This window comes from Gastrolobium bilobum, unplaced genomic scaffold (assembly GCF_033153095.1).
Source record: "Gastrolobium bilobum isolate Gb01-03AN ecotype WA unplaced genomic scaffold, APGP_CSIRO_Gbil_v1 utg13825, whole genome shotgun sequence".
Classification (NCBI taxonomy): domain Eukaryota; kingdom Viridiplantae; phylum Streptophyta; class Magnoliopsida; order Fabales; family Fabaceae; genus Gastrolobium; species Gastrolobium bilobum.
In genome coordinates this window covers 37,433-63,500 of record NW_026899556.1, presented here as the reverse complement: position 1 = coordinate 63,500, position 26,068 = coordinate 37,433, and the positions used below count along the sequence as shown (strand labels likewise).

The window sequence follows — 26,068 nt, the reverse complement described above, 5'->3', positions numbered from 1 at the left end:
CAAAAAATCTGCTCCTGCCAGGTAACCCATCTATAAATAAAGGGTTAAACCAATAAGGTACACACACTCTAAACCCTTTCTCTTAGCTTGTCACTGTGCACACACCCCACGCCTTGACTATGTCATTATATTATAGTGCACAGTGATCCGCTTATCTTTAGGGTACCTCTCCTATAGGTACCTGAGGGAGGGCAAACAGATCATATATTAACATACCAATCTCTGATTGGATATATCGATCTATCATATCGTAACAACATCTATAATATAACTTTTGTCTTGAAATTTTTTTAGTGTTTTTATACGATATCCGCGATTCCTATCCATTTTTAATCCAATATACAAATGGATTGGTTCTGTTACGTTAGCTATATGTTGTGTATTATCAACGAGTTCTACAGAAGGTGGTAAAATGATATCTGAAACAAATAGACGCCTCCCGAGTTCCATAGAGCTGACTTTTTAATACAATTTCTTTCAAATTCTTTAAAATATCATGTACTGATTCTTGAATACCCGCTATGGTAGAATATTCATGTGGTATCTTCTCAGATTTTGCACTTGTGATACACGTCCCCTCTATTTCTCTGAGCAAAACTCTTCGCATCGCAATGCCTATTATATCGGCTTGGCCTTTCATAAGTGGAGACAGAATAAAACGTCCATAATAAAGACGCTTACTGTCTACTCTTGATTCAACACACTTCCACTATAGTGTCCGAGTAAATACTCTTACTTTCTCTCGAACCATAGTAATATATTTTCTTATCATCAACCCTTTCAAAAAAAAATTTCTCTTGAATTTGAAATCTCTTCGATGTTTATTTTTAGTTTTACACACCTTTTTTTTGGAGATCTACATCCATTATGTGGCATAGGGGTTACATCTCGTATAAAATTTAAGACTATACCACTTCTACGAATAGCTCTTAATGTCGCATCTCTTCTGAGACCGGGACCTTTTATCATGACTTCTGCTCATTGCATGTCTTGATCCGCTACCATTCTAATAGCATTTCCTGCTGCGATTTGAGCTGCAAATGGCGTTCCCCTCTGTGTACCTTTGAATCCACAAGTACCGGCAGAGGACCAAGAAATCACCTGACCCTGAATATCTGTAACAATCACAGTGGTATTGTTGAAACTAGCTTGAACATGAATAACCCCCTTTGGTATTTTACGAGCATGCTTATGCGAACCAATACGTCCATTTTTACGCGAACCAATTTTTTGTATAGGTTTAGCCATATTTTTTATGATTTCTTATTGAAATTTATACTATTTTTTCTTTAATCTAAATTTATTTTATTTGTGCATCTGGTTTTTAAAAATAAAAGTCCTCTTTTTGTGGAAATATTATCCTTGTCTTTGTTTATGTCTCGGATTTGAACAAGTTACTATAACGTGTCCCCGCCTGCGGATCAATCGACATTTTTCACAAATTTTATGAGCAAAGGCCCTTATTATCATATTTATCATTCCTTTACTTAATCGCAAATCTATTTAATGAAAGAAAATAATGTTTATTTATTACATTTTCCATTTTGAATTTCAAATTGTACCCCCTCCTTAAAAAAAACGAATAGAAGGTTCTCGTATAATTCGTATATCAGAAAAATTACCATATATAACATAAAATTTCTTCGCCGATTCTTTCTAATCGAGTCTCTCGATCTGTCATTATACCCCTAGAAGTAGAAAGAATTACAATCCTCATCCCTCCCAAAATTCTAAGAATTCGTTGATAATTCAAATAGATTCGTAGACTGGGTGTACTGATTCGTTTTAAATTTAAAATAGTTTTATATGACCCTTTCCTATTTCTTCTATATCGTAAAGTTAAAACTAAAAAATATTTGTTGCTTTCCCTATGTTTTCTGACGTTTTCAACAAAACCCTCCCGTAAAAGTATTTTCACAGTGTTTTCGGTAATGTTAGTAAATGGTATTTGAATCGTTCCTTTTTTATTCATGTCAGCATTTCGTACAGAGGTTATTATGTCAGCAATGATATCCTTACCCATGATAAACGAAAATTATGGTCGCCCTTGACTTTCCATATCATCAACATGCTCTTTTCTCTATGTTTTTTCTTATTCCATTTTTTATTGGGTTTTTATGAAATATTAAATAATATTAATATAGATATATCTATCTATCATAGTCTCATTTTTTTATAATACTTCGGGTGCCAGTGAAACTATTTTAGTGAAATTTAACTATTTCAATTCACGGGCGATTGCACAAAAAATTCGTGTTCCTTTAGGATTTCCCTCTTGGTCAATAACAACCGCAACATTATCATCATAGTGTATTATTATACCGTTACTACGTTTGAGTTCTTTACAAGTACGTACAATTACAGCTGCGATCACTTCTGATCTTTCTAAGGACGTATTTGGTACTGCTTCCTTTACTACAGCAACAACAATATCACCAAAAGAAGCATATCGTTTATTATTAGCTCCTATAATTCGAAGACACATCAATTCTCGGGCTCCACTATTATCCGTTACATTCAAACGGGTTTGAGGTTGAATCATATTATTTTTGGGTTTGTTCTTTCCAGTTCAAAGGTTGAAGTGACAAAAATGATAGAACCCGGTACACCGAAGTGAAAAAGAACAAATTTTAATTTTTTTTTAACCTTGAATAAAATTCATTAAACCAGTAATGAAAAAGAATTGAAGTGAGTAAACATAAACAGAAAAACCAAAATCATGGAGGATGCCAATTTCGCAAACTATGTAGTATACACACCTGGAATGGAATCTAGGTTGGTTCTGCTTATGCTGTATTTAGTGTTAAAAAGATATAAAATTATTAATATAAATCACCTAGTGCCTTAAAGTTTTGGGTTAAAAAGATTTTTTACCATTAATGTTGCATTATGTAGGTTAGGTTCTGTGTTAACAGTATTGAGCTTGGAAAATTTCACACGGCAAAATAATGTATCGATTATGTATAAATTATAATCTATATATATTTGTTAGTTGTGGTTATGATGACTGAAGTTACTGTTTAGACCATATAATTACTTCTTCATGAATCGTGATATTTTTTAATTAAAGTGGCATGGACAAACCCCATGCCACTTTAACTGATAGTTTATACAACTCAGATAACTTAAACATAACAGAAATCAAAGTGGCATGGACAAACCTCATGCTCACCCAAATAAGACAACAAGCCCAACAGAAGTCTCAACAACAGCAACATACTAAAAGTAAGCTAAAAACATAACATCAGCAGATATATCCAGCATCCAAACATGACAGCATATAAACAGCAATAATCATCAACTGAGCTCCGACCTCCCTCTGCCAGAGGCATCAGCCCCCAAGTTACCTGAACCTGAAATAAGCGTCCCCAAACGTGGGGTGAGATCTCTAAACAAGAAATCTCAGTAAGACAAGGGGTCCTCAAGGATCTTCCACCCCAAGCTCACTTACACGTGCAATATCAGTTCAAAAGCATTTAACAGTATAAGTTCCAAAACTCAATGCAGTGCAACAGATATTCATGCCATGTGTGTTATAACTATTCTCCTGGCCAGAGAAATGCAGGAATACGTCTATTACCTACAGTTAGTACAAGGAACATCGCTTGCACCTCACCCACAGCCTCACCCTCTTATATGTACCACATACTCAGGCTTACCGTATAGGTGGAACACCACATGCATATCATAAAGGCACTCGCATATGACAGCTCAACAGCATTTCAACAAATCAATATATCATGAAAACAACATCATGCATATAACCATACCCCCATGGGACATGGTGAAACCAACAATGACTAAACCGAGGACACGAAAGCTTACCTTGCAAGCTAACAATCTAAGCCAAGAGTCCAACCAATCTCAAAGCCCAAACACAGCAGAATCACAATCTGTTTTGGACCAACAATCATATCAAAATCATACTCAACAAGTATAAGACGCAAGGACAACGTCTTTCCTTTACATTTCATGTCTTAAGGCTTCTCACAAAGCCACAAGCCCTTAATCACTTAGATTCTGACTTAACTAATCAATACAGAAGCTCAACTTAACCAGTCTAGGGTCCACAAACCCCAAACATCATTCTGTATGAACAGTGCAGCTACTGTTCTTCGAAAACCCAGAATATCTGGATATTTGTCGGGGGCATATCCGGATATCAATATCCGGATATTTCGCGACAGAATGCAGTTCTGAATTTCGCGAGATATCCTTCTAAAGATTGGGTTTTTAACTTATTCCAATGTCCAAGCATGCATTTTTACACTTCTTTAGGTTCATATACTGGGTGGTTACTTGTTTAATTCATTAAACATGCTAAGACATCTCTTTTAATCATTAAAACTCAAGATCAAAGATTGGTAACACTTACCCAAGCTCAAAACAGAGCAACAATGGCTCTTGGAGCTCTCCAAACTGTCTCAAAGGTTCTGACTTAGAAGGTGCACGGAAATGGCACACCATAATGGTTCTCTCTTCACAAAGGTTGCTCCTTGAAGCTTCCACAACCAAGGAAAATGGCTCCTAAAACCCAAGCAAGGAACTCAGCCCAAAGAACCTCCCAAAACAGCAACCCCAACTCAGAATGGAGCTCACCACACACTCCTCATGATAGTTCCCACTCACCCAAGGTGTTTAAGTGAAGAAGCAACCAAGAGAATGATCAGTTGGTTGAGTTTTTGGTCAAGAAAAATGGAAGAGAGCAATGGAACAGTAGCAAACTGATCAGCCACCCCAACAAGTCACGTAGGAATGCAAGGTGCCTAGTGTTTTGGGCCAAGTTATGTATTTATAGAGGTTTAAGTCATTAAGCACACAATATTAGCATTAATTGCTACGCTTAGCATTTTAATCCCAAACTTAGGATTCTGAACCTACTCATTTTTCTAAGATTTATCATATTTTTATTTTATTTTTCGCAGCACCTTTCCGGTACGCGCTTTTCCATAGCCAGTATTAGTTCTGGCACCAGTTCTCATTATTTTCACTTGAAACTTGTTTTACAAGTCTTATATATTATTCTAGTGACATATACACACTTTTTATAATTTTTTGGGATACTTCATCGGTACGCAATTATACCGAGTAGCAGAACCGGTATCTGCATTTTTTCGTCCGAAAAGCGACTTTCAACATTCTTAATCACTTTCTATATTTATTTAAGCCTTCTTATAATTATTAAGGTCAATTATGGAATTATTTCCTAATTTCACACATTTAATTAATTATTTTCCTTAATTAACGGTGCAGGTTCTTACATTCACCCCACATTTTTAAGGATTTTGTCCTCAAAATCAGAAACATACCTGTCTCGGAAGTCGGGATACTGCCGGAGAAGCTCGTCCTCTCGCTCCCAAGTTCACTCCTCAGGAGTTCTTCCGGTCCACTGCACTTTGACCATCGGAATGATCTTGCTCCTCAGTTGCTTCTCGCCACGATCGAGAATCTTGAGTGGTCCGACGGGAGTCTTTAGGTTCTCCCGAACCTCCACATCATCCGGTTGCACCACGTGCGAAGGATCCGCTACATACTTGCGAAGCTGAGACACGTGAAACACGTCGTGGATGTTGGCCAAGTTCGGAGGCAAGGCAAGCCGGTGGACAACAGGTCCTACTCTACCAAGTATCTGGTATGGCCCAATGAACCTCGGGCTCAGCTTCCTCACTCCAAGTGCCCGACCAACACCGGTGACAGGTGAAAGTCTCACAAACACGTGCTCATCCTCACTGAACTCCAGTGGACGATGCCGCATGTAAGAACCTGCACCGTTAATTAAGGAAATTAATTAATTATATATGAGAATTAGGAAATAATTCCATAATTGACCCTAATAATTATTATGAGTCTCTAATAATTATAGTAAGTGATTAAGAATGTTGAAAGTCATTTTTCGGAAGAAAAGTGCCGATACCGGTTCCGCTAGTCGGTATAAATGCGTACCGATAAAGTATCCCAGAAAATTATAATAAGTGCATGATAATTCCTAGAATAATATATAGGACTTGTAAAACGAGTTTCAAGTTAAAATAATGAGAACTGGTGCCATAAACTGATACTGGCTATGAAAAGCGCGTACCGGAAAGGTGCTCCGAAAAATAAAATAAAAATATGATAATTCTTGTAAAATTGAGTAGGTTAAGAATCCAAAGTTTGGGATTAAAATGCTAAGCGTAGCAATTAAAGTTAATACTGTGTGTTTAAGTGTTAAACCACCTATATATACTAAGGGCACTAAACCCTAGGATGATACTCAGCCTTCCTACATGACCCTTGTGCCTCCCATTGCTGACTTGGTGCTTTCTTGACTTGTCTTCACCATTTCTTCATGAGAAACCACCAAATAATCATATTTTCTCTTGTTTCTTCCTTGAGATCACCTTGTGGTTGTGTTGGGTTGGGTGAGAAGTTTGGGTTCTGAGTTGGTGAGCTACTCTTGGGTGTTTCTTGGGCTGTCTTCTCTGGTTGTGGGGTTTAGAGCCTTGTTCTTTGGTTGTGTGGCTTCAAGAAGCAACCTCTCGGGAGAAAGAGCCAAGCCTTGTTTGGTATTTTCGTTTTCTATCCAAGGCAGAACCTTGAGGAGCTGGTTGTGAGCTCCAAGAGCAACCTTTGGTTCATCTTTAAGCCTGGTATGCATACTCAACCTTTGATCATGAGTTATTGGTTAAAAGTGGAACCTTGATGCATGTATTGAGCTAAAGATGATAACCTAACGTTCGGTAATGCTTAACACACTTAGAAATGCCTGTTTAAGCTTCTGTAATCGGTAAAAGTTGGACCTTTGGTTTGGATTTTCGCGAGATGCAGAATCTGGGTTCTGTCGCGAAACATCCGAATATTTTGTTGTGAATATCCGGATATTGATATCCGGATATAGGTATCCGGATATGCGGATCTGAATATCCGGATATGGATATCCGGATATTGGAAGAGAGATATCCGGATATTGATATCCGGATATGCCCCCGACGAATATCCGGATATTTTGGGATTTCGCAGAACAGTAGCTGCACTGTTCATACAGTAGGCTAGTGCAGCTATTGGGGGTTTGTGAACCCTAGATTGATGAAGTTGAACTTCTGTTTTAATTGAACTAAGTCAGAATCAAGTGGTTAAAGGCTTATGACTTTGCGTGAAGCCTTAAGACATAAATCGTAAGAGGAAAACGTAGTCTTTATGTTTATGCTTATAAGCTATGAGTGTTGATATGCTTACTGGTCCTAATCAGGTTGTGATCTGCTGTGTGTTGGACTTGAGCTGTGTGGACTCTTGGCATTGGATAGTGAGCTTGCAAGGTAAGCTTTTGTGTCTTCGGTTTAGCCATGTTGTGGTTCCACCATATCCCATGGGGGTATGGTTATATGCTTGCTGTGTTACATGCTTTTGATGTTTTGGAAATTCTATTGAGCTGTTATATGCTAGTGCCTTTATGATATGCATGTGGTGTTCCACCTATACGGTAAGCCTGAGTATGTGGTACATACAATATGGTGAGGCTGTGGGTGAGGTGCAAGCGGTGTTCCTTGTACTATCTGTAGGTAATAGACGTATTCCTGCATTTCTCTTGCCAGTAGAGTAGTTTAAACACACATGGCATGAATATCTGTTGCACTGCATTGAGTTTTGGAACTTATATTGAATTACTGCCTTTGGAACTTATATTGCACATGTAAGTGAGCTTGGGGTGGAAGATCCTTGAGGACCCCTTGTCTTACTGAGATTTCTGGTTTAGAGATCTCACCCCATGTTTGGGGAATGCTTATTTCAGGTTCAGGTAATGCGGGGGTTGAGACCTCTAGTGGCAGGAGGCCAGAGCTTAGCTGATAGATGTTACATGTTTATGCTGCTTATGTTGATATGCTGTTATGATTGGATGTTGAATCCTATTTACTGTCTTATGCTTTTAGCTTCAGTTTATGGATTTCTCTGTTGAGACTCTGTTGGTTATGCTGTTGATTTAGTGAGCATGGGGATTGTCCATGCCACATAGACTTGATTATGTCTTGTTTTATGTTGGAGTTGTATTAATGTATCAGGATTATTGTCCGGACTACGTGTTGTAGATCTGTGACATAGATACTCGCTTTATCTATATTATGAGGTATTTCAGTTAGATGTCTTTTTGCAATTTACATACAGGCGATATTTTATGAAATTGATTAAGTAATCAACTTGGCTAAGTATAACAACGTCATAATTGAAAAGAAAAAGATATTCCGCATTTTTAATTAAGTGCAGCTTAATACGATGATATGTTAACAAACCGGGTATACTCGGGGTGTTACACCGCACATCGTAGTAACTCTTCTGGCGATTCTGCGCCTGCTTCAACTTTTCCCTGATCAATTTGATCTGCATAGTGGTATCTTGGACAAAGTCCAAGCCAAACAGCTCCTTGTCTCCAACCTCAGACCAGCAGGTAGGAGTCCGACACCTCTTACCATACAACGCCTCGTAGGGTGCCATGCCAAGGCTAGCATGGAAACTGTTGTTGTACAAAAATTCAACCAATGGCAGGTACCTATCCCATGTTGAACCCTTCTCCAAAGTGCAAGCCCTCAACATGTCCTCGAATGTCTGGATGGTCCGCTCAGTCTGTCCGTCAGTCTGAGGGTGATAGGTGTTACTCAGTCTCAACTGCGTACCAAAAGCCTCCTGCAGCGCCTCCCAGAACCGAAAACTGTTAAAGAGAAAATTCAATGAAGATATATATATATATATATATGGAGTATGAAAATTTCCCCATTAATAAATTCTTTGTTTTTTTTGTATTTTTAAAAAAATTTAAATATTAAAATATTGATTAAATGATTTATGTGGATCCAATGTCATTTAAATGATTTTAGACATTTATCGCTGATTGTTCCATCTTTCTTTTTAATTGTGAAGTTTGCTCTGTCCCTCTATATTCATGTTCTTCACAAGTTACGACTAGGGGTGTAAATGGGACATGTTAAGCCTACAGGCTTTGGCTTTAATAGCCTAAGCTTAGGGGTGTTCATCAACCGATCCAAACCGATTCAAACCGCGAAAACCGAACCGAAAAATCGATAACCGAATAAACCAAAAACCGAAAAATCGGAAACCGAAAGCAAACCGCAAATTATAATTGGATTGGATCGGTTTTCGGATGGTTTGATGAAAACCTATCAAATCCAAACCGATCCAATATATTAATTATCCTCTACCTACTTGTCATTTCTCTAATCATAGCCCAAAAATTTCTAAACTCAAGACCCATTAACTCATCAACTAAACCAAAAAAAAAACTTAGTCACGTCTCATCAACTATAGTATTGTTTAGTGATATTTTTGTATTTCAAATTTTTTTTTTATAAAGCCAATATGTACAAAAGATGTTATTTGTACAATAATCATGAAACTAATTTTAGGATATTCAAAAAACCGAAAACCGATTGACACGAGTTGTCGAACTCACACAAATTAAAAATTAATTCTTTAGTTAGGGTTCAGAAAATTTGCAGTAAAGTGGAAACCCTATGTCGTCTCTCAAGGAAATTGTTTTGGTTAAAATCGCTTATGAGAACAGAAAATTAAAAAGGGGGGTTTTGGATTTTGATTCAATAATTAAAAAGGCAGAGTATAAATTTGGAATAAAAATTCGTAATTAAAAATTAACCAACCTAAGGTTTGGGATCCATGGACGTCTTTCCTAGGATAAGAAAATATCAGAATCGTGATTGATTTTTCAATCGGATCAGAATCCTTATTTCCAATTGACAACCCTCTCTAAGCGATCGCTTAGCATTTGATCAAAGACAATGCTTCTACTCATACAATCGCAGAGTATCAGCTCGCTTGATTTAAGGTCATAGGGTTAATCAACCTAATCATCAAATCTGATGATTAATCCCTTTCCATAATCGCAATCGCGAACCTCAGATTGAATATCCACGATCGCACGATATCAATCTGAGTTGGGAAGGGAAACAAAACTGATTTGAAATAAACGCAGATCCTCAAGACCAATCCATGGAATCCATTACCCTTAGGTTGATTAAAAGGTTCTTAGCCTCGTATGGCTAAGGTAAACATAATTGAAATAAAAAGAAGAAGAAGAAAAAAGATGAAGAACGCAATTGAATAAAAACTCAGAGAGAACTTCTCTGTTGTAAAAACTGACTACCAAGGGTTTCCTAGAGTCCCCTTTAAATAGCCGTCACGCAGGACGGCTAGGGTTTCATCGCTTCAGCCCAAACATAAAATAAAAAACCGAATAAAATAAAATGAAACAATAAAACTTGGCTTTGGGCCACTTAAGTAATTGGGTTTTAATTTAAATTACAAGCCCAATAGTCAAACAAAACTTCAGCAAAACGCGTCCAACTTGGTGTCCAAAATCGACCAGCTTCTAGTCCGAATTGGGCTTAGAGCTCTGCATAAGAATTGTAGCTCTCTGTGTTATCTGAAAAACCCAATAAGAACGGAGTCAATCCGACAACTATGGACCGAGATATGGCCAAAATACAGAAGTAACGTAAAGCTGAAAAATTCTGACGAAAATAAATTAAACCCAATTAAAAACTAAAAACCTAAATTAACTCTAACAATCATTATTTTATTCAAATAAATCCTAAAAATACTAATCAAGAGTAACAAATAAGTGTAACAAAATATGTGTTATCAAATTCCCCCACACTTATCTTTTTGCACTCCTGGGCAAAAACTAAAATTGAAAGTAAAATACTAAGATCAACCAATCCTTTCTAACAATTACCAAGCATACAGAAAATATACAAAGATCACAAGTCTTCTACAGATAAATCAATCAGGACAGAAATTCCCTAATCTCAAATCACAAGACCTGCTAACTTCAACTGCAACTGCTAACTGCATAAAAATGGTTCCTCACAAGATGCTCTCAATTTTTCTCTCAAGTGTATCAGTTAATTCAGTATATCACTCAAATCAACTCAAGAAAATCATCCTACCATAGGCTTGCTCAAGTTCTACTTCTCCACTGCTCATAACACATGCATGCACAAATCAAGAGGGCTTTATGCAGGGTTGTAATGGGGCTGAGGTAAAGGTATGGATGAATATGGAAGAGAAAGCTAAACACCCCAGAATTTTACAAAGAGCAAAAGTTAAGAACTAAACTAAGAACATAAAACAAAGATACTGAAAAGATAAACACTTTTTTTTTCTTTTTTTTTTTTTTTTTTTTTTTTTTTTTTCTTTTTTTTTTTTTTTTTTTTTTTTTTTTTTTTTTTTTTTTTTTTTTTTGTTTTTGTTTTGAAGAAGTAAAACCACATAGAAGAAATGAATCAGATGGTCACCCCCCACACTTAAACTTTTGTCCGTCTCGGGCAAACCCCCACACTTAAACACAACATCACAATGAAACCAATGCTCAGTAAAACTCCAGGGTGTGGAATTAATTGGTTTTTCACTTAGGCTTGTAATGCGGCTTAAGAAATAAAAGATATAAAGGCTCAAAGGGGCTCACCAAGGGATAATAATATAAGGGACGACTATCTGGCTAAAGTGGGTACAGAAAAGAAAGAATGCCTCAATCATGTTCATGCATGCAAGTGAAAAATACAGTTTCAAAAAGAACAAGAGCAAGTTCTAGAGGACAACAATCAAGAGCAGAAACACACAAGAAAGAAAGCATGGCCAGAAGATATGCCATGTATGCAGGCTCAAAACCTCACAAGGGTAAACCAAGTCATGCAATCAACAGCACAAAATCAATCAATAGGTAGTTGTAATCCAAGAATCGAGATCAAAGCCCAACAGATTTATGCTATCAAACACTGTGATCTATGTCTACTCTATGTACCACTCAATAATTACCAGAAAGAAAAGGAAAATCTACCTATGAAAAAATCATAAACTAAAAGAAAGAAAGGAAAAGAAAAATAAAAATGCAAATAACAGAAAGAAAAGAAAAAGTCAAAAACTAAAAGAAAGAAAGGAAAAGAAAAATAAAAATGCAAATAACAGAAAGAAAAGAAAAAGAGGGAAGAGAACTCCCTGAACTCCCTAAGGAGAATAAACAGCATCAAACAGCCTGATTTCTGCCTCACTGGTTTAACACCTTCAAGTAAAATGCGGTGCATGCACATGGAAGGGCTGATTCCCACATTATCTGCTAAAGTCCATCCAATTGCCTTTTTATTTTCTTTCAGCAATGTCAGAAGCTTTACCTCCTGCTCAGGTAGAAGGTTCTTGGCCACTATCACAGGTAACTGCTCATTTTCCTCAAGAAATGCATATTTCAAGTGGTCGGGCAGAACCTTCAACTCCAATTTCGGAGGCTGCTCACTGGATGGAAGAGGTGTAGTTGGTGGTGCAAATTCTGCAGAAAACAAGTCAGCAGCAATGCCTGTAAACAAATTCTCAGAAACAGAATTAGGATCATCAATAATATCAGCAGGCAATTCAGAAAGTGCAGATTCACACTCAGAATCAGATTCATCAATAAGTGCATCGTTAAAACCAGAAAATGTGATGCTATTTCAGCACACACAATGCACTCTTGACTATCACTACAATCACAGAAATCAGAACCATGAATAGATGAAAAATCAGTAAGGAATTCAGGAGAAAAATCCTCAACAACTTCATCTATCACATCAATGCAGAAAACAAGATGATCAGATGTATCAGTGCTCTGCTTCTTGGAGCTAGTGTCACTTCCCTTAGATGACTCAGCAGCAGTGTGGTTTGGCTCCTCCATATGCTTGCCAGACCGCAGAGTAATAGCACTCACATTTCCGCTTCCTTTTGGATTTGGAACTGTTTGGGATGGAAGGGAGCTGCCACTTGCTTGTTGATTTTGACTCATTGACGTTGCAAGCTGGCCAATCTGTGTTTGCAGATTCTGGAGGGAATACTCAGTAATCTGCTGGAACTGCAGATTGATAGTTGCCATCTGCTTCACTAAATCCTCCAAAGAAGGACCATCGCTACTGGCTTGCTGCTGCATTGGCTGTGGAGGTGCAAATTGTTGAAAATTTTGCCTCTGTTGAGAAGGTGCAAACTGCTGCCTCTGTTGGAATGGTGCACTTTGCTGGTTCTGATTCCAATTGAGATTTGGATGATTTTTCCAGCCATGATTATATGCATTAGAGAAAGGATTGTTTTGCTGCTGCTGCTGCATCTGCTGGTATTGTGGCTTTGCAGGAAAAACTGCAGCAACAGACTGATCAACTTGGAAACCGCTGTCAATTTTCAGAGCGATCAGAGCAAGTTGAACAAGTTCAGAAATACCCGATACATCCTGGAACCAATCGCTCAAACTGAAGTTTTACCGATTTCCCCAAATTTTTTTTTTTATTGGTTTTTTTTTTTTTTTTTTTGCTTTATTTTACAAAAACGAAAATTAAAGAAAAAGAATATGGAGATGAAAAAGAAAATGATCAAGAATCAGAAAACGATTTAGACCGATGCAATTTCCCCGGCAACGGCGCCAAATTTGACACGAGCTGTCGAACTCGCGCAAATTAAAAATTAATTCTTTAGTTAGGGTTCAGAAAATTTGCAGTAAAGTGGAAATCCTAAGTCGTCTCTCAAGGAAATTGTTTTGGTTAAAATCGCTTATGAGAACAGAAAATTAAAAAGGGGGGTTTTGGATTTTGATTCAATAATTAAAAAGGCAGAATATAAATTTGGAATAAAAATTCGTAATTAAAAATAACCAACCTAAGGTTTGGGTTCCATGGACGTCTTTCCTCGGATAAGAAGATATCAGAATCGTGATTGATTTGTCAATCAGATCAGAATCCTTATTTCCAATTGACAACCCTCTCTAAGCGATCGCTTAGCATTTGATCAAAGACGATGTTTCTACTCATACAATCGCAGAGTATCAGCCCGCTTGATTTAAGGTCATAGGGTCAATCAACCTAATCATCAAATCTGATGATTAATCCCTTTCCATAATCGCAATCGCGAACCTCAGATTGAATATCCACGATCGCACGATATCAATCTGAGTTGGGAAGGGAAACAAAACTGATTTGAAATAAACGCAGATCCTCAAGACCAATCCATGGAATCCATTACCCTTAGGTTGATTAAAAGGTTCTTAGCCTCGCATGGCTAAGGTAAACATAATTGAAATAAAAAGAAGAAGAAGAAAAAAGATGAAGAACGCAATTGAATAAAAACTCATAGAGAACTTCTCTGTTGTAAAAACTGACTACCAAGGGTTTCCTAGAGTCCCCTTTAAATAGCCGTCACGCAGGACGGCTAGGGTTTCATCGCTCCAGCCCAAACATAAAATAAAAAACCGAATAAAATAAAATGAAACAATAAAACTTGGCTTTGGGCCACTTAAGTAATTGGGTTTTAATTTAAATTACAAGCCCAATAGTCAAACAAAACTTCAACAAAACGCGTCCAACTTGGTGTCCGAAATCGACCAGCTTCTAGTCCGAATTGGGCTTAGAGCTATGCATAAGAATTGTAGCTCTCTGTGTTATCTGAAAAACCCAACAAGAACGGAGTCAATCCGACAACTATGGACCGAGATATGGCCAAAATACAGAAGTAACGTAAAGCTGAAAAATTCTGACGAAAATAAATTAAACCCAATTAAAAACTAAAAACCTAAATTAACTCTAACAATCATTATTTTATTCAAATAAATCCTAAAAATACTAATCAAGAGTAACAAATAAGTGTAACAAAATATGTGTTATCAGTCACCAATGGGTTCTGATGATCGAGGATCTCTGCGTTTTATGAAGATGGAGATCCCTTCCTTTGAGGGTCAAGACCCTAACAATTGGATCTTCAAATCCGAATTGTTTTTTCGTCTCCAACAGACTCCGGATCATCTCAAGGTTCAGATCGCAGGGTTGAAGATGAACAGCGCCGCCGGAGATTGGTTTCAATGGATCTTTAATAGCGGTACTGTACAGACATGGGAGGAGTTCACTACGACTGTGCGACAACGCTTTGGTTCGTCACATTACAGAGATGTCCGAGGAGTTCTTGCCAAATTGACCCAAAATGGTTCCTTGGCAGATTATATGCGTGAATTTCAACGATTGCTGAATCAGGTACATGATCTCAGTGATAATCTTTTAATGGTTCTTTTCATTTCGGGATTGCAACCTGATCTCCAGGGAGCAATTCAGTTGCATTGGCCCACTAGTTTGCATCAAGCTATGCAATTAGCATTAGCTTATGATACCCATCATTCTGATCTTCGTTCATCGTTCACAAATCATACAAATCATACCAAGAAACCATTTCATCGTCCCCACTCACCAATTAAAATTGACAAACCTACTCCTTTAGCTATTCAATCATCCCACACACTTGCTTTACCAGCACCACCTACAGTACCTGTTCGAAAGCTGTCCCCTGAGGAAATTCGACAGAAAAGAGAACTGGGTATATGCTTCACATGTGATGAAAAGTGGACGGCTAAACATCGATGCAAGGCCAAGATGATGCTTCTTATAGGTGAAGTAGAAGATTCGGGTGAAGAGCAAGAAGAAGAGATAGTTTGGGGTTTAGAAGAAACCAAGGGAACTAGAATTGATGCAACCTTGCATTCTCTGTCAGGGAGTAATAATCCGAGATCAATACAGTTGAAGGCCAGTATTGCGAATCAAGTAGTTAATGTGTTAGTAGACTCTGGAAGCTCTTATAACTTCATTAGAAGAAAGCTTGCTGAGGAACTTCAACTGCCTATGACCAAGTCTTCCAAGATGAGAGTCTTTATGGGAAGTGGAGAATTTCTTCTTTGTGACAGAAAGTGTCCTAATGTCAAACTCCAAATTCAAGGCCATGGATTCATCACTAACCTGTGGGTTATTGAGTTGAGTGACCTGAATGTAATTCTAGGAATGCATTGGTTAACTCAGCTAGGCAAGGTCACACATGACTACAATAATTTGTCTATGGTATTCATATGGCAGGGCATACCAATCAAATTGAGTGGCTGTCAACAACAAGGAGAAGAGTCATTAACAGCAAGGATGCAAGGTGATTGTCATACTCTATCACTGCAACCGATTGAGGAGGCTCAAGCAAAGGAGATAGCCTATCTGGGCCATGTAGTGACTGTTTCTGGTGTGAAGGCTGATCCAAGGAAGCTATCTGCAATAACAGACTGGCCTATACCTCATTCCATCAAGCAACTAAGGGCTTTTCTTGGTTTAACAGGATATTATAGGAGGTTTGTACAACATTATGCTTCAATAGCCCATTCACTAACTGAACTGTTGAAACAGGACAAATTTTCATGGACTCCTGAAGCTGATGTATCCTTCCAAAAGTTGAAAGTGGCCATGTCCACCACACCTGTTTTAAATCTTCCAGATTTTAGTTCTTCTTTTGTCATTGAGTCGGATGCATCAAATTCTGGAGTAGGGGCTGTTTTGTTACAAAAGGGAAAGCCTATTTCATTTTTTAGTAAGAAATTGGGGGTGAAAATAGCAGTAGCTTCTACCTATGTCCGAGAGTTATATGCACTAACTGAGGTTGTCAAGAGGTGGAGACATTACCTCCTAGGTTCTCATTTTGTGATAAGGACAGATCATCAAAGCTTGAGACAATTGCCCACCCAAACAATTCAGACTCCTGAACAACAAAAGTACATGTCTAAGCTTCTTGGTTATAGTTTCAGCATTGAGTATAAAACAGGACTTTCCAATGTGGTGGCAGACTCTTTATCAAGACAACATGATGACATGGTGCAAGGTACGGTTCTAGCTTTGGTATCTGAACCAAAATTTGATTTAATTAATCAAATTAAGTCCGAAAATTTGTCAGACCAAGACCTATTGACTATACATCAGTCATTGGTTAATGGTACAAACAAGGACCCCTTCATCACATGTAAAGATGACATTCTGTTTCACAAGGACAGATTCATGTTGGGCACACAATCCCAACTTAAGGCCATTCTGATTACTGAAGCCCATTGCACACCATTGGGAGGCCATGCAGGTGTCTTGAGGACTTTCCTTTGACTCTCAGCTTCCTTCTTTTGGAAGAACATGCGCAAGGAAGTCCAGGATTTCATCACTTTATGCACCATTTGTCAACAGGTGAAGACTTCTACCCAAGCTCCATTGGGATTGTTAAATCCATTGCCCATTCCCGAAGCTGTCTTTGATGATTTAACTTTGGATTTTATTACGACCTTACCAAAGTCACAAGGATTTACCACCATGTTAGTTGTGGTTGATAGACTCTCGAAATATGGACATTTTGGTCCATTACCTACTTCTTACACTGCTGCAACAGTGGCTCATCTGTTTTGTAACATGATTGTGAAACTTCATGGATTTCCTAGATCCGTAGTTTCTGATCGTGATCCAGTATTTTTGAGCAATTTTTGGAGGAAATTATTTCAGTTGAGTGGTACAAAACTCCACGCAACCTCAGCTTATCATCCTCAATCAGACGGCCAAACTGAGGTGACCAACAGATATATTGAACAGTACCTTAGAGCTTTTTGTTCAGAACAGAATCATGTTTGGTCTTCCTATCTTTGCTGGGAAGAGTTGCATTATAATACCTCTTTTCACTCTTCCATCAATACTTCACCATTTCAGGCTTTGTATGGGAGAGCACCAGTGATGTTCCCTATGTATCCAAGAGGCTTGATCAAAATAGAGGCTTTGGACTCTTTACTTCAGAAGAGAGATGAAGTCTTAGCAAGTCTCAAGCTCAACTTGCAACGTGCTCAACATCGCATGAAGCTTCAAGCAGATAGGCACCGTAGAGATCACACTTTTCAAGTAGGTGATCTGGTTCTAGTGCGTCTTCAACCCTATAGACAATTATCAGTCGCAAGGAGAGCAAACCACAAGCTTGCTAAGAGATATTTTGGCCCCTTTCCAATTCAGAAAGTCATTGGCTCTGTTGCTTATCAGCTGAAGTTACCTGAAGGTAGTCAAATCCATCCTACCTTCCACATTTCAAGCTTGAAACCTTTTCATGGTTCATCAACTCTTAGTGCCTCACCTCTGCCTTTTGAGAGCGTGGAGAACAAACCTGTCCAAGTTCCCATTGCAGTATTGAATTCTCGAACAGTACCCATCAGAGGCAGAAATCAGCAGCAAGTCTTGGTCCAGTGGTCTCAAACAGTTCCTGAAGATGCATCATGGGAATCCGTGAGAGAGCTTCAAAAAGTTTACCCTTCCCTACACCTTGAGGACAAGGTTACTTTTGAAGATGGGGCTGTTGTTACATGTGAAGATAGCAGGCCTATAAGGAAGAGAAAGGAACCTATATGGACAAAAGACTATGTTGTATAGAGTTAGTGAAAGGTCCATTTTAATAGTTGATTCTATTGTATACTGTTAGTTAGCATAACCTGATGTATAGTGTTTCATTCAAGTGGGTATTGACCACTATATAATACAATGACTGTACACACAATGGCCATCATGAATAAAGAATTGTTTTCTGTTTCCTGTTAATTCTCTCTCTCGGGTCAGATACAATTTCGCGTATTGTATCAAAGTCTCTCTTACTTCTCTATATATCTTTCGTTGTCCAAATCTTAAGAAACTAGACTACAAGGGTCTCTGCCACCTATCCTCTCTTACAAAATTGTGTCTTGGTTACTGCTCCAGACTCCAATGCTTACCAGAGGAGGGTTTGCCCAAATCCATTTCAAGTCTATATATTCAGGGCAATTGTGGGTCACTCAATCAGCGTTGCCAGAAACCCAATGGCAAAGATTGGGGGAAGATTTCTCACATTGAATGCATAAGGATTGGTGGTAACATAATCACATAATCCATTTCTGAAAGAGTCGTGGACAGATTCTCATATTGTCTAACTTTTGATCAGGTACCTACTCTCAGCACGTAAATTTGTTTTTGAACTTCAAATCCAATATTCTTTGAGCTTTCGAAATACTAGGCTATATATTCATCCCTATACTACAATTTTGTTTATTGGAAATATTTCACTCTCTAGTCAGCGAACAAAAGAATTTACACCTAAATTTTTTAATATTTGTTGAACAAGGATGGCTCAACGTACATAAATCAAATGACTATGAATAATACTCTATCAAGTTCCATATATGCTATTGATATATCTCAACTCAACCATAGACAGATTTAGACTAGAATAATATTTACTTTATCTTGTATCTGCATCTAGTCACACATCAATATTTTTTTTATATTTGGTTTTATATCCAACAATTTCTGTTATCCTTATGCCACTGTTCTAGTTGAATTCCAACCAAATATGTTTCTCATATTTGGTATTCATGTTTGGTGAGGATTAGGACGCCAGTAAAATGGTGAAGGTGGTGACGGGCTCTCTTCAAACAGACAAATCCTTTGTGGTTCTATAGGTCTGAGCTGTTTCGTGGGTAAGATATATCACAGTTGAATTATAACCCTTTACATGGAATTAATTGTGCCCTTGGTAACTTGTTTCAAGTATATTGTTGAACAGTTTGAAGAGTTGATTTCTTAAACAATATTTGTTGTTTGATTTCTCTCATGTTAAAAAGGTTTAATGTAGTTAAAAAATGACTTAACCTAGAATTTCACTTGCAAGTGTCCGGCTGCATTCTGAGCAAGATGGAATTTAATTTGTTGCATCATTGTGAGTTTGAACTGTGCTGTTTCATTGTTGATACATACCCCATTTGATTTTCACAATACAGGTTGGAAGGTCATTCGTGTGAAACTTTGGGATGCTAGAACAGGGTGAGAGCTTTGCTCATTGTGAGTATAAAAATAGGTGTTATTGTCTAATGTTTCATTTCCTGTTTCTGTTTATAGATTAATACTTGTGTCATGCAGCCACGGGCACAAAAATATTGTGTTGTGAGATCTTCAACATAGAAAGAAATTGTCCGTTTACATGGCGTTCCAAAGTCGATTGTTTCGGACAGAGACCATGTGTTTATGAGCATGTTTTGGAAAGTGTTATTCCGGATGTCAGGAACTAAGCTACGTTTTAGTAGTTCTTATCATCCACAAACGGACGGACAATCCGAGGTGGTGAATAGAACGGTTGAGACGTATCTGCGGTGTTTTATTAATGGTCATCCTCGTGACTGGGCTAAGTGGGTTCCTTGGGCAGAATTCTGGTTCAACACCTCTTATAATAGATCAATTGGCATGACACTATTTAAGGCTGTGTACGGGTAGGATCCCCCATCCTTGTTTTGTTTTGAAAAAGGAGGAACTCAAGTAGATGCATTGGACCAATGGCTGGCTGCTAGGGATGCAGTGGTGACTAATTTAAGACAAAATCTGAATAGGGCTCAGCAATGTATGAAATTCCAAGCCGATCAGAAAAGAAGAGATGTTCAGTTTGCCATTGGTGACAGTGTGTTCTTAAAGATTCAACCTTATAAGATGCGTTCGTTAGCTAAAAGGATGAACCAAAAATTAAGTCCACTTTTTTATGGGCCTTTTAAGGTAATAGCACGTGTGGGAGCAGTGGCTTATCGTTTAGAGCTACCTTCATATTCAAAGGTACACCCTGTATTTTATATTTCTCAACTTAAACTTGCTGTTCAGTTGGTGTTGCCTATATTGCCATTACCAAGTTGTTTGAATGATACATTGGAGCTGGATGTTCAACCTATGGCAATTCGGGATTCTAGAAGGTTGTTGAATGGGAAAACAGAAGTGTTGGTGCAATGGGAGACTCTCCCTGACTGTGACTGCACATGGGAGGACTTGGAGATACTCAAGCAACAATTTCCTTCTTTTCACCTCGAGGACAAGGTGATTTTTCCAGGGGGGGAGTATTGATGGAGCCCTAAGGCCTTTTAACAAATATTATACACGCAGGAGAACAAAGGCCCAAAGAAAAAGATAAACTCAACAGGCCCAAGTTGGTGACAAGAGCCCAAGAGAAGGAGGAAGCAATAAGGCAGAGCAAGGAAGCAACAAACACCTGCAATTGCAATCAGTTATAAACAAGGCCACGTGGAGCGCTGTGAATGGAGAGGGTCACGTGGGAGAGGGAGCTGTGGTGAATGGGAATAATATAGACGGTTAGAGGAAAGAAGGAGGTCATTCTGGATGTTGAGAGTAGTGGTAGCACCTGGACTTGGTGGTTCAGAGTGGTGAGTAAGGGTAGAAGGTTATGTAATCGGATGAGTATGAGTGAGATATGCTTGGAGTCTGTATTTGCTATTTGTTAATTGGTCCGTGTTCTAGCACTACATAAGGATGTCCATGTTCTGGTATATCTCGGGACCAGATGCAGAACTGTTGAAGATGGAAAGAAGATATTGTTATGGGATAAAGGTTTGGAGGATGTAATGGTAGTGCAAGAAGGAAGGGGTCCAAAAGGGTGTAAGATAATCATGGGTTGTGTAAGAATAACCTCTATTAAACCTTATCAGTTTAAAGGTAAGGCTAGCTTTGAACCTCTATTAACCTGCATCACAATGTTACAATAAATGAATATACAACACAAACAAGCAAGAACTCCCAATTTGCGTAGTTCAGCATAATCATCAATAAATTCTCAATTTAAACAGTTCAAAGGAGGTGATTAATGCTTGGCCCATTGGATATAAACCAACCAAAATCATCAAAATTTCAACTTTGTATTAGATGAACAAGCAACATAAAAGTAACAACCAACAAAATTGTGAAATTTTAGATAAAAGAAGCAACAGAGACAATGTAGCAGAATCTCTCGTAAAATCATGTTATTATAATCCTAAATACAACCTCATCTTAGAGAACGCAAGCCCCAAAAATTAACAAATAACATAATATGCCATGTTGATGAAACAGAAAGAGAAAGAGAGAAAAAGGGTCGTGAAAAATACAAGCTTTTTGAAAAAAGGGTCATTGTGAGCAAAAGAGTGAAAGATAAGGGAAGGGAAAAGGAGAATGAAAGCACCATTGGTCTCAACAAAGAGCACGAAGGCATGGCAAAAGTTTGGTACTCACCGAGGAAGAGGATGGTAGTTGTGTACACTGAGTTGGTGATGAACTGAAGGAGGAAGAGAAGGAGGCGTCTATGCGTGGCTCAGGCATGGAAATTTTGAAAAGAGATAGCATACTATTAAGTGGCATGGAAATTAATCACCATTGATTATAATTTTATTAAATTTATTAAAAATTAATAATTAATTAATGAGTATAATTTAATAATTTTCAATAAATTATAAATTATTATTATTAGATTGACGAAAAATCAATAGTATTAAATTGATTGTAAGAGTAGTAAACTCTTATGGTGGTAAATATATCATTTTCCTACTAGTAATTAATAAATTAAAAGAAATTAATATATTAATTATAAGGATGGTTATATTGATAAAAAAAAATTACAAACTATGGTATATCTTACCGATAAGACTCCACTAAAAAGTATTAGGGGTGTTCATCAACCGATCCAAACCGATTCAAACCGCGGTGACCGAACCAAAAAACCGAAAACTGAATAAACCGAAAATCGAAAAAAAACTGCAAATTTTAATTGGATTGGATCGTTTTTTGGATTGGCAGATGAAAATCGATCCAATATATTAATTTTCCTCTACCTACTTGGTCTTTCCCTAATCATAACCCAAAAATTTTTAAACTCAAAACTCATTAACCCATAAACTAAACTCAAGAAAAAACCTAGTCACATCTCATTATGTAGAGCTTCATATCTCATTGTCCAAAAAAAAAATTATATTATCGTTTAGTAATGTTTTTTGTCTTTAAAAAAAATTACAAAGCTAATATATACAAAAGATGTTATTTGCACAATAATCATAAAACAAATTATAAGATTTTCAAAAAACTGAAAACCGATCCAATCCAAACCGAAAAAAATTGAATTGGATCGGATCGGATTTGAAACAAAATCTAAACCGAATGGATGATTACATGATCAAACCGAAGGGATTGGATCGGATGATTTTTGCTTCCAAAACCGATCCAATCCAGACTGCGAACACCCCTAAAAAGTATCTTGCCCATAAGACATAGTGTGGTTTGTAAATAAAAATTGTAAATATAACATTTTCCATTAATTATTATTGTTATTATTATTAAATATCAAATTATTTTATTTTTGCATAGAAAAAGTACAAGAAGATAAAAAATTAATAAGTGTAAACCATAATAAAATTTATTTATCCTTATTCAACTATCACTTAAAGTACAAACTCTACTTATTCGTAATAACAAGTTCGTAGAGTTTATGCCTTTTTTTATCATCGAAGAGTTTATACTTTAAGTGGTAGTGGCTGAATCAGAAATTATTCGTAGGTTACAAGTGGTGGTGGGTGAATCAAAAATTATTTTATAGAGTTTGTACTTTAAGTGGTGGTGGCTGAATCACAAAAAAAGTTTCTTCATAATTTCACTATAATTAATTAATATTTTTGTTGTGCTTAATGCTATAATTATTGTTAATACATTGGGTGTACACAGGATGTTACACAAATCATAGTGCTTCAAGTTTTATAACCATAATTTGAGAGTGTGAACCTATTAATATACCATTCTTGTATTGAAATTGAATTATCTCTCTCTCTCTCTCTCTATATATATATATATATATATATATATATATATATATATATATATATATATATATAGAAAACCCATTTATTGGAAAGTCAGCTGATGTGTCACTCTCTGCTTAATTCTGAAATTTGTGTTCACACTACATGGCATCTCAAAACTTTCCTTCTTTGGTAAATTGGAAAAAAATATTTCTTTTAAAAATCCAAATTCTTTTTAAAATCGAAAAAAAAATTCATTTGTGGTGGCAGACAAGTTATTGAATGTCCCAATGCTGTCCACCTTGGAATTACTCAGCCCTTTTAATTGCTTTCTACCTTGGAATTGAATTGCTCAACTGATTTAAAATTCGAATTTTGAAATGATTTCAAATTTTGAATTTAAAATATGGACGGTGGGAAGAGATTTGGAAAGTTTTGGGTGGCACTCAGCTAATTTAATCTCTGACTGCTTTTCTTTTGTTGCTTGCGTTTATAAAAAGGAACGTTGTGCATTGTTATTTCGTTCTTCTGTCCAGTCTACAATTTTTGCTAATTGTTTCTTTGAGAAGAATAGCTTCTTTCTTTTCTTCTTTTTGTCTTCCAAAACGAAATGTTTTAAAAAATTTCGTCTCTGTTGTGATTTTAAATTTGTGTCTGTTGTTATGATTTTCGTTTTCGTTGTTTGAATTTTGGCTTTCACTTTTTTGTAGGGTGAAAGGATCCATGCTATTGTCAAATGATCTTTGCAGGTCCGAAAAAAATCTGTGACGGAAAGGTGTATTTTATAGGTCCAGACTCTACAATGTAATGGATGCACTGTTATGAATGACTGATATAATGTATTAAGCTCTAAAATGCTTCTACATCTCTCTTCTTTTAATTCATTTATGTTATTGACTGTAATGTGAACTGTACATATTACATAAGAGTTGTTTGATGAGGATCTATTCTCGGTGAATATAACCTTCTGACTGCTTCTTCTTCTTTGGGTGCTGTTATACAGACATATGATGCATCTTCAAATGTAACTGAGAATATAAACTAACAGAAGTGCTCTCGCTCATCTTTTGTATATTTTATCAGGATGTTGGCTTTTGGCTGGAGACTATAAATCTTGGTAATTACCGGAATTTTTTTAAAGAAAATGGTGTTAATGGAGAATACCTAGAAGGAATGTCTATGTTCACGACTGAACAGATCCTTCAATTCATTAGACGTTGCCACATGAAGTGGGGAGACTTTATCACATTGTGCAAGGAATCAAGACGAATTAAAGGTTTCTCTCTCTCCCTTAAGCAGTAAACAGATAATGACATGCCAATAAACTCTCATTTGATTTTATTTTTTTTACTATTTTGTTGTGTGCTCTTCATCCACTGAGATACGGCTTGATCATCGTTGTTGTAACAATCTGTTTCTTGCCATTTGAACAATCTAAGGAAACATGAATATACTGGATGAAAGATTAAACTGGAGGTTTAGTATTGGTGAGATATATCTTGAAATTGATATCATGCGTCTGTTTTCGGTACAGTTGTCACTTCAATACAAGCAACCATTAACAGATTCTCATCATGAGGCATAATTTTCTGACTTTGTTATGCAATATTGCAAAGACAATTTATGAATTATGAATTTGTAAAACAGCGGTATAAGTTTATGTCAATATTTATGAATTATACAATACAACACCTGCATTGCATTGCAAAACTTTGTACCAAATTTTTTTTTAATAGCAAACAATAAAAAATGCATATCAAAATATTCTATCACTATTTTGGATATAAGTTTATGTCAAATCTTGACTCTGAAAAATGTTTTCTTTTAACTAGCGGTAAAAAATTTCCATATTTTTTGAATAATAAATTATTACATTTGACAAAAATTTAGAATATCATTATATTTCTTCATAATAAATTGAACTTTCTTCAAATTATAACTGATCATTTCTAATAATTCCATTTATAAATTTCACAGTATGTTATACTTAAACTAATTTATTTATTTGTTATTATCGATATTCGTTTTATCTTTGTGATTTTTTATTTATATTTAACTATATTTGAAAATCTATTACGGTTTGGGCCTTTAATTTTAAATGTAATTTCAAAATCAGAACTGAACATCAAAAAATTAAAACTATAGGGTTTTGTGCCTTGTGTATTAGTAGTCTACATACACTTAAAAAAATCAAGTCTTTTTTTTTCTATGATGTTATATTTGTCTATTTTTTCATGGGTAATTGTTAGCCCTATTAATGTTGCATAAAAAATTATTGTCAAATAACAAAATTATTTATATTGTAAAATAAATTCGAAATTTGGAAATAAATTAAATGAAAAATTATGTGAATAATTTTTGGTGACAGACAACTCATTCAATGTCCGACTGCATTCTACATTAGAATTTCTAAAATTAATAATAACTAAACTCTTCTAAATTTTGAATTTATGTTTAAATTTGAATTTTGAATTTGAATTTTTAACTTTGTAATGGTGGAAAAACTTTTGGAAATTTTTTTGTGGCAGACAGCTCATTTAAAGTCCCACTACTTTTCTTTTGTTGTATATTATGAGTAAAAAATATCTCTACTTTTCTTTTGTTGTATATCCCATTATTTTTTCATGG

The 26,068-nt window shown here is 36.4% G+C and overlaps 1 protein-coding gene, 1 long non-coding RNA gene and 1 pseudogene across 2 annotated transcripts; 2 read left to right on the top strand and 1 right to left on the bottom strand.

Annotated features, from left to right (window-relative positions):
• Window positions 1–243: 243 nt before the first annotated feature.
• On the bottom strand, window positions 244–1,621 carry LOC133291452 (DNA-directed RNA polymerase subunit alpha-like; annotated as a pseudogene).
• Window positions 1,622–14,681: 13,060 nt separating this feature from the next.
• LOC133291454 (uncharacterized) lies at window positions 14,682–16,958 on the top strand. The gene has a single exon (XM_061489716.1). It carries the CDS (start codon window positions 14,682–14,684, stop codon window positions 16,956–16,958), a length of 2,277 nt encoding a protein of 758 aa, XP_061345700.1.
• A 1,506-nt stretch (window positions 16,959–18,464) lies between these two features.
• LOC133291458 (uncharacterized) lies at window positions 18,465–20,309 on the top strand. The gene is made up of 4 exons (XR_009748799.1): window positions 18,465–18,792; window positions 19,241–19,327; window positions 19,628–19,688; window positions 19,767–20,309. It is a non-coding gene; the product is annotated as an uncharacterized LOC133291458 (long non-coding RNA).
• Window positions 20,310–26,068: the final 5,759 nt, after the last annotated feature.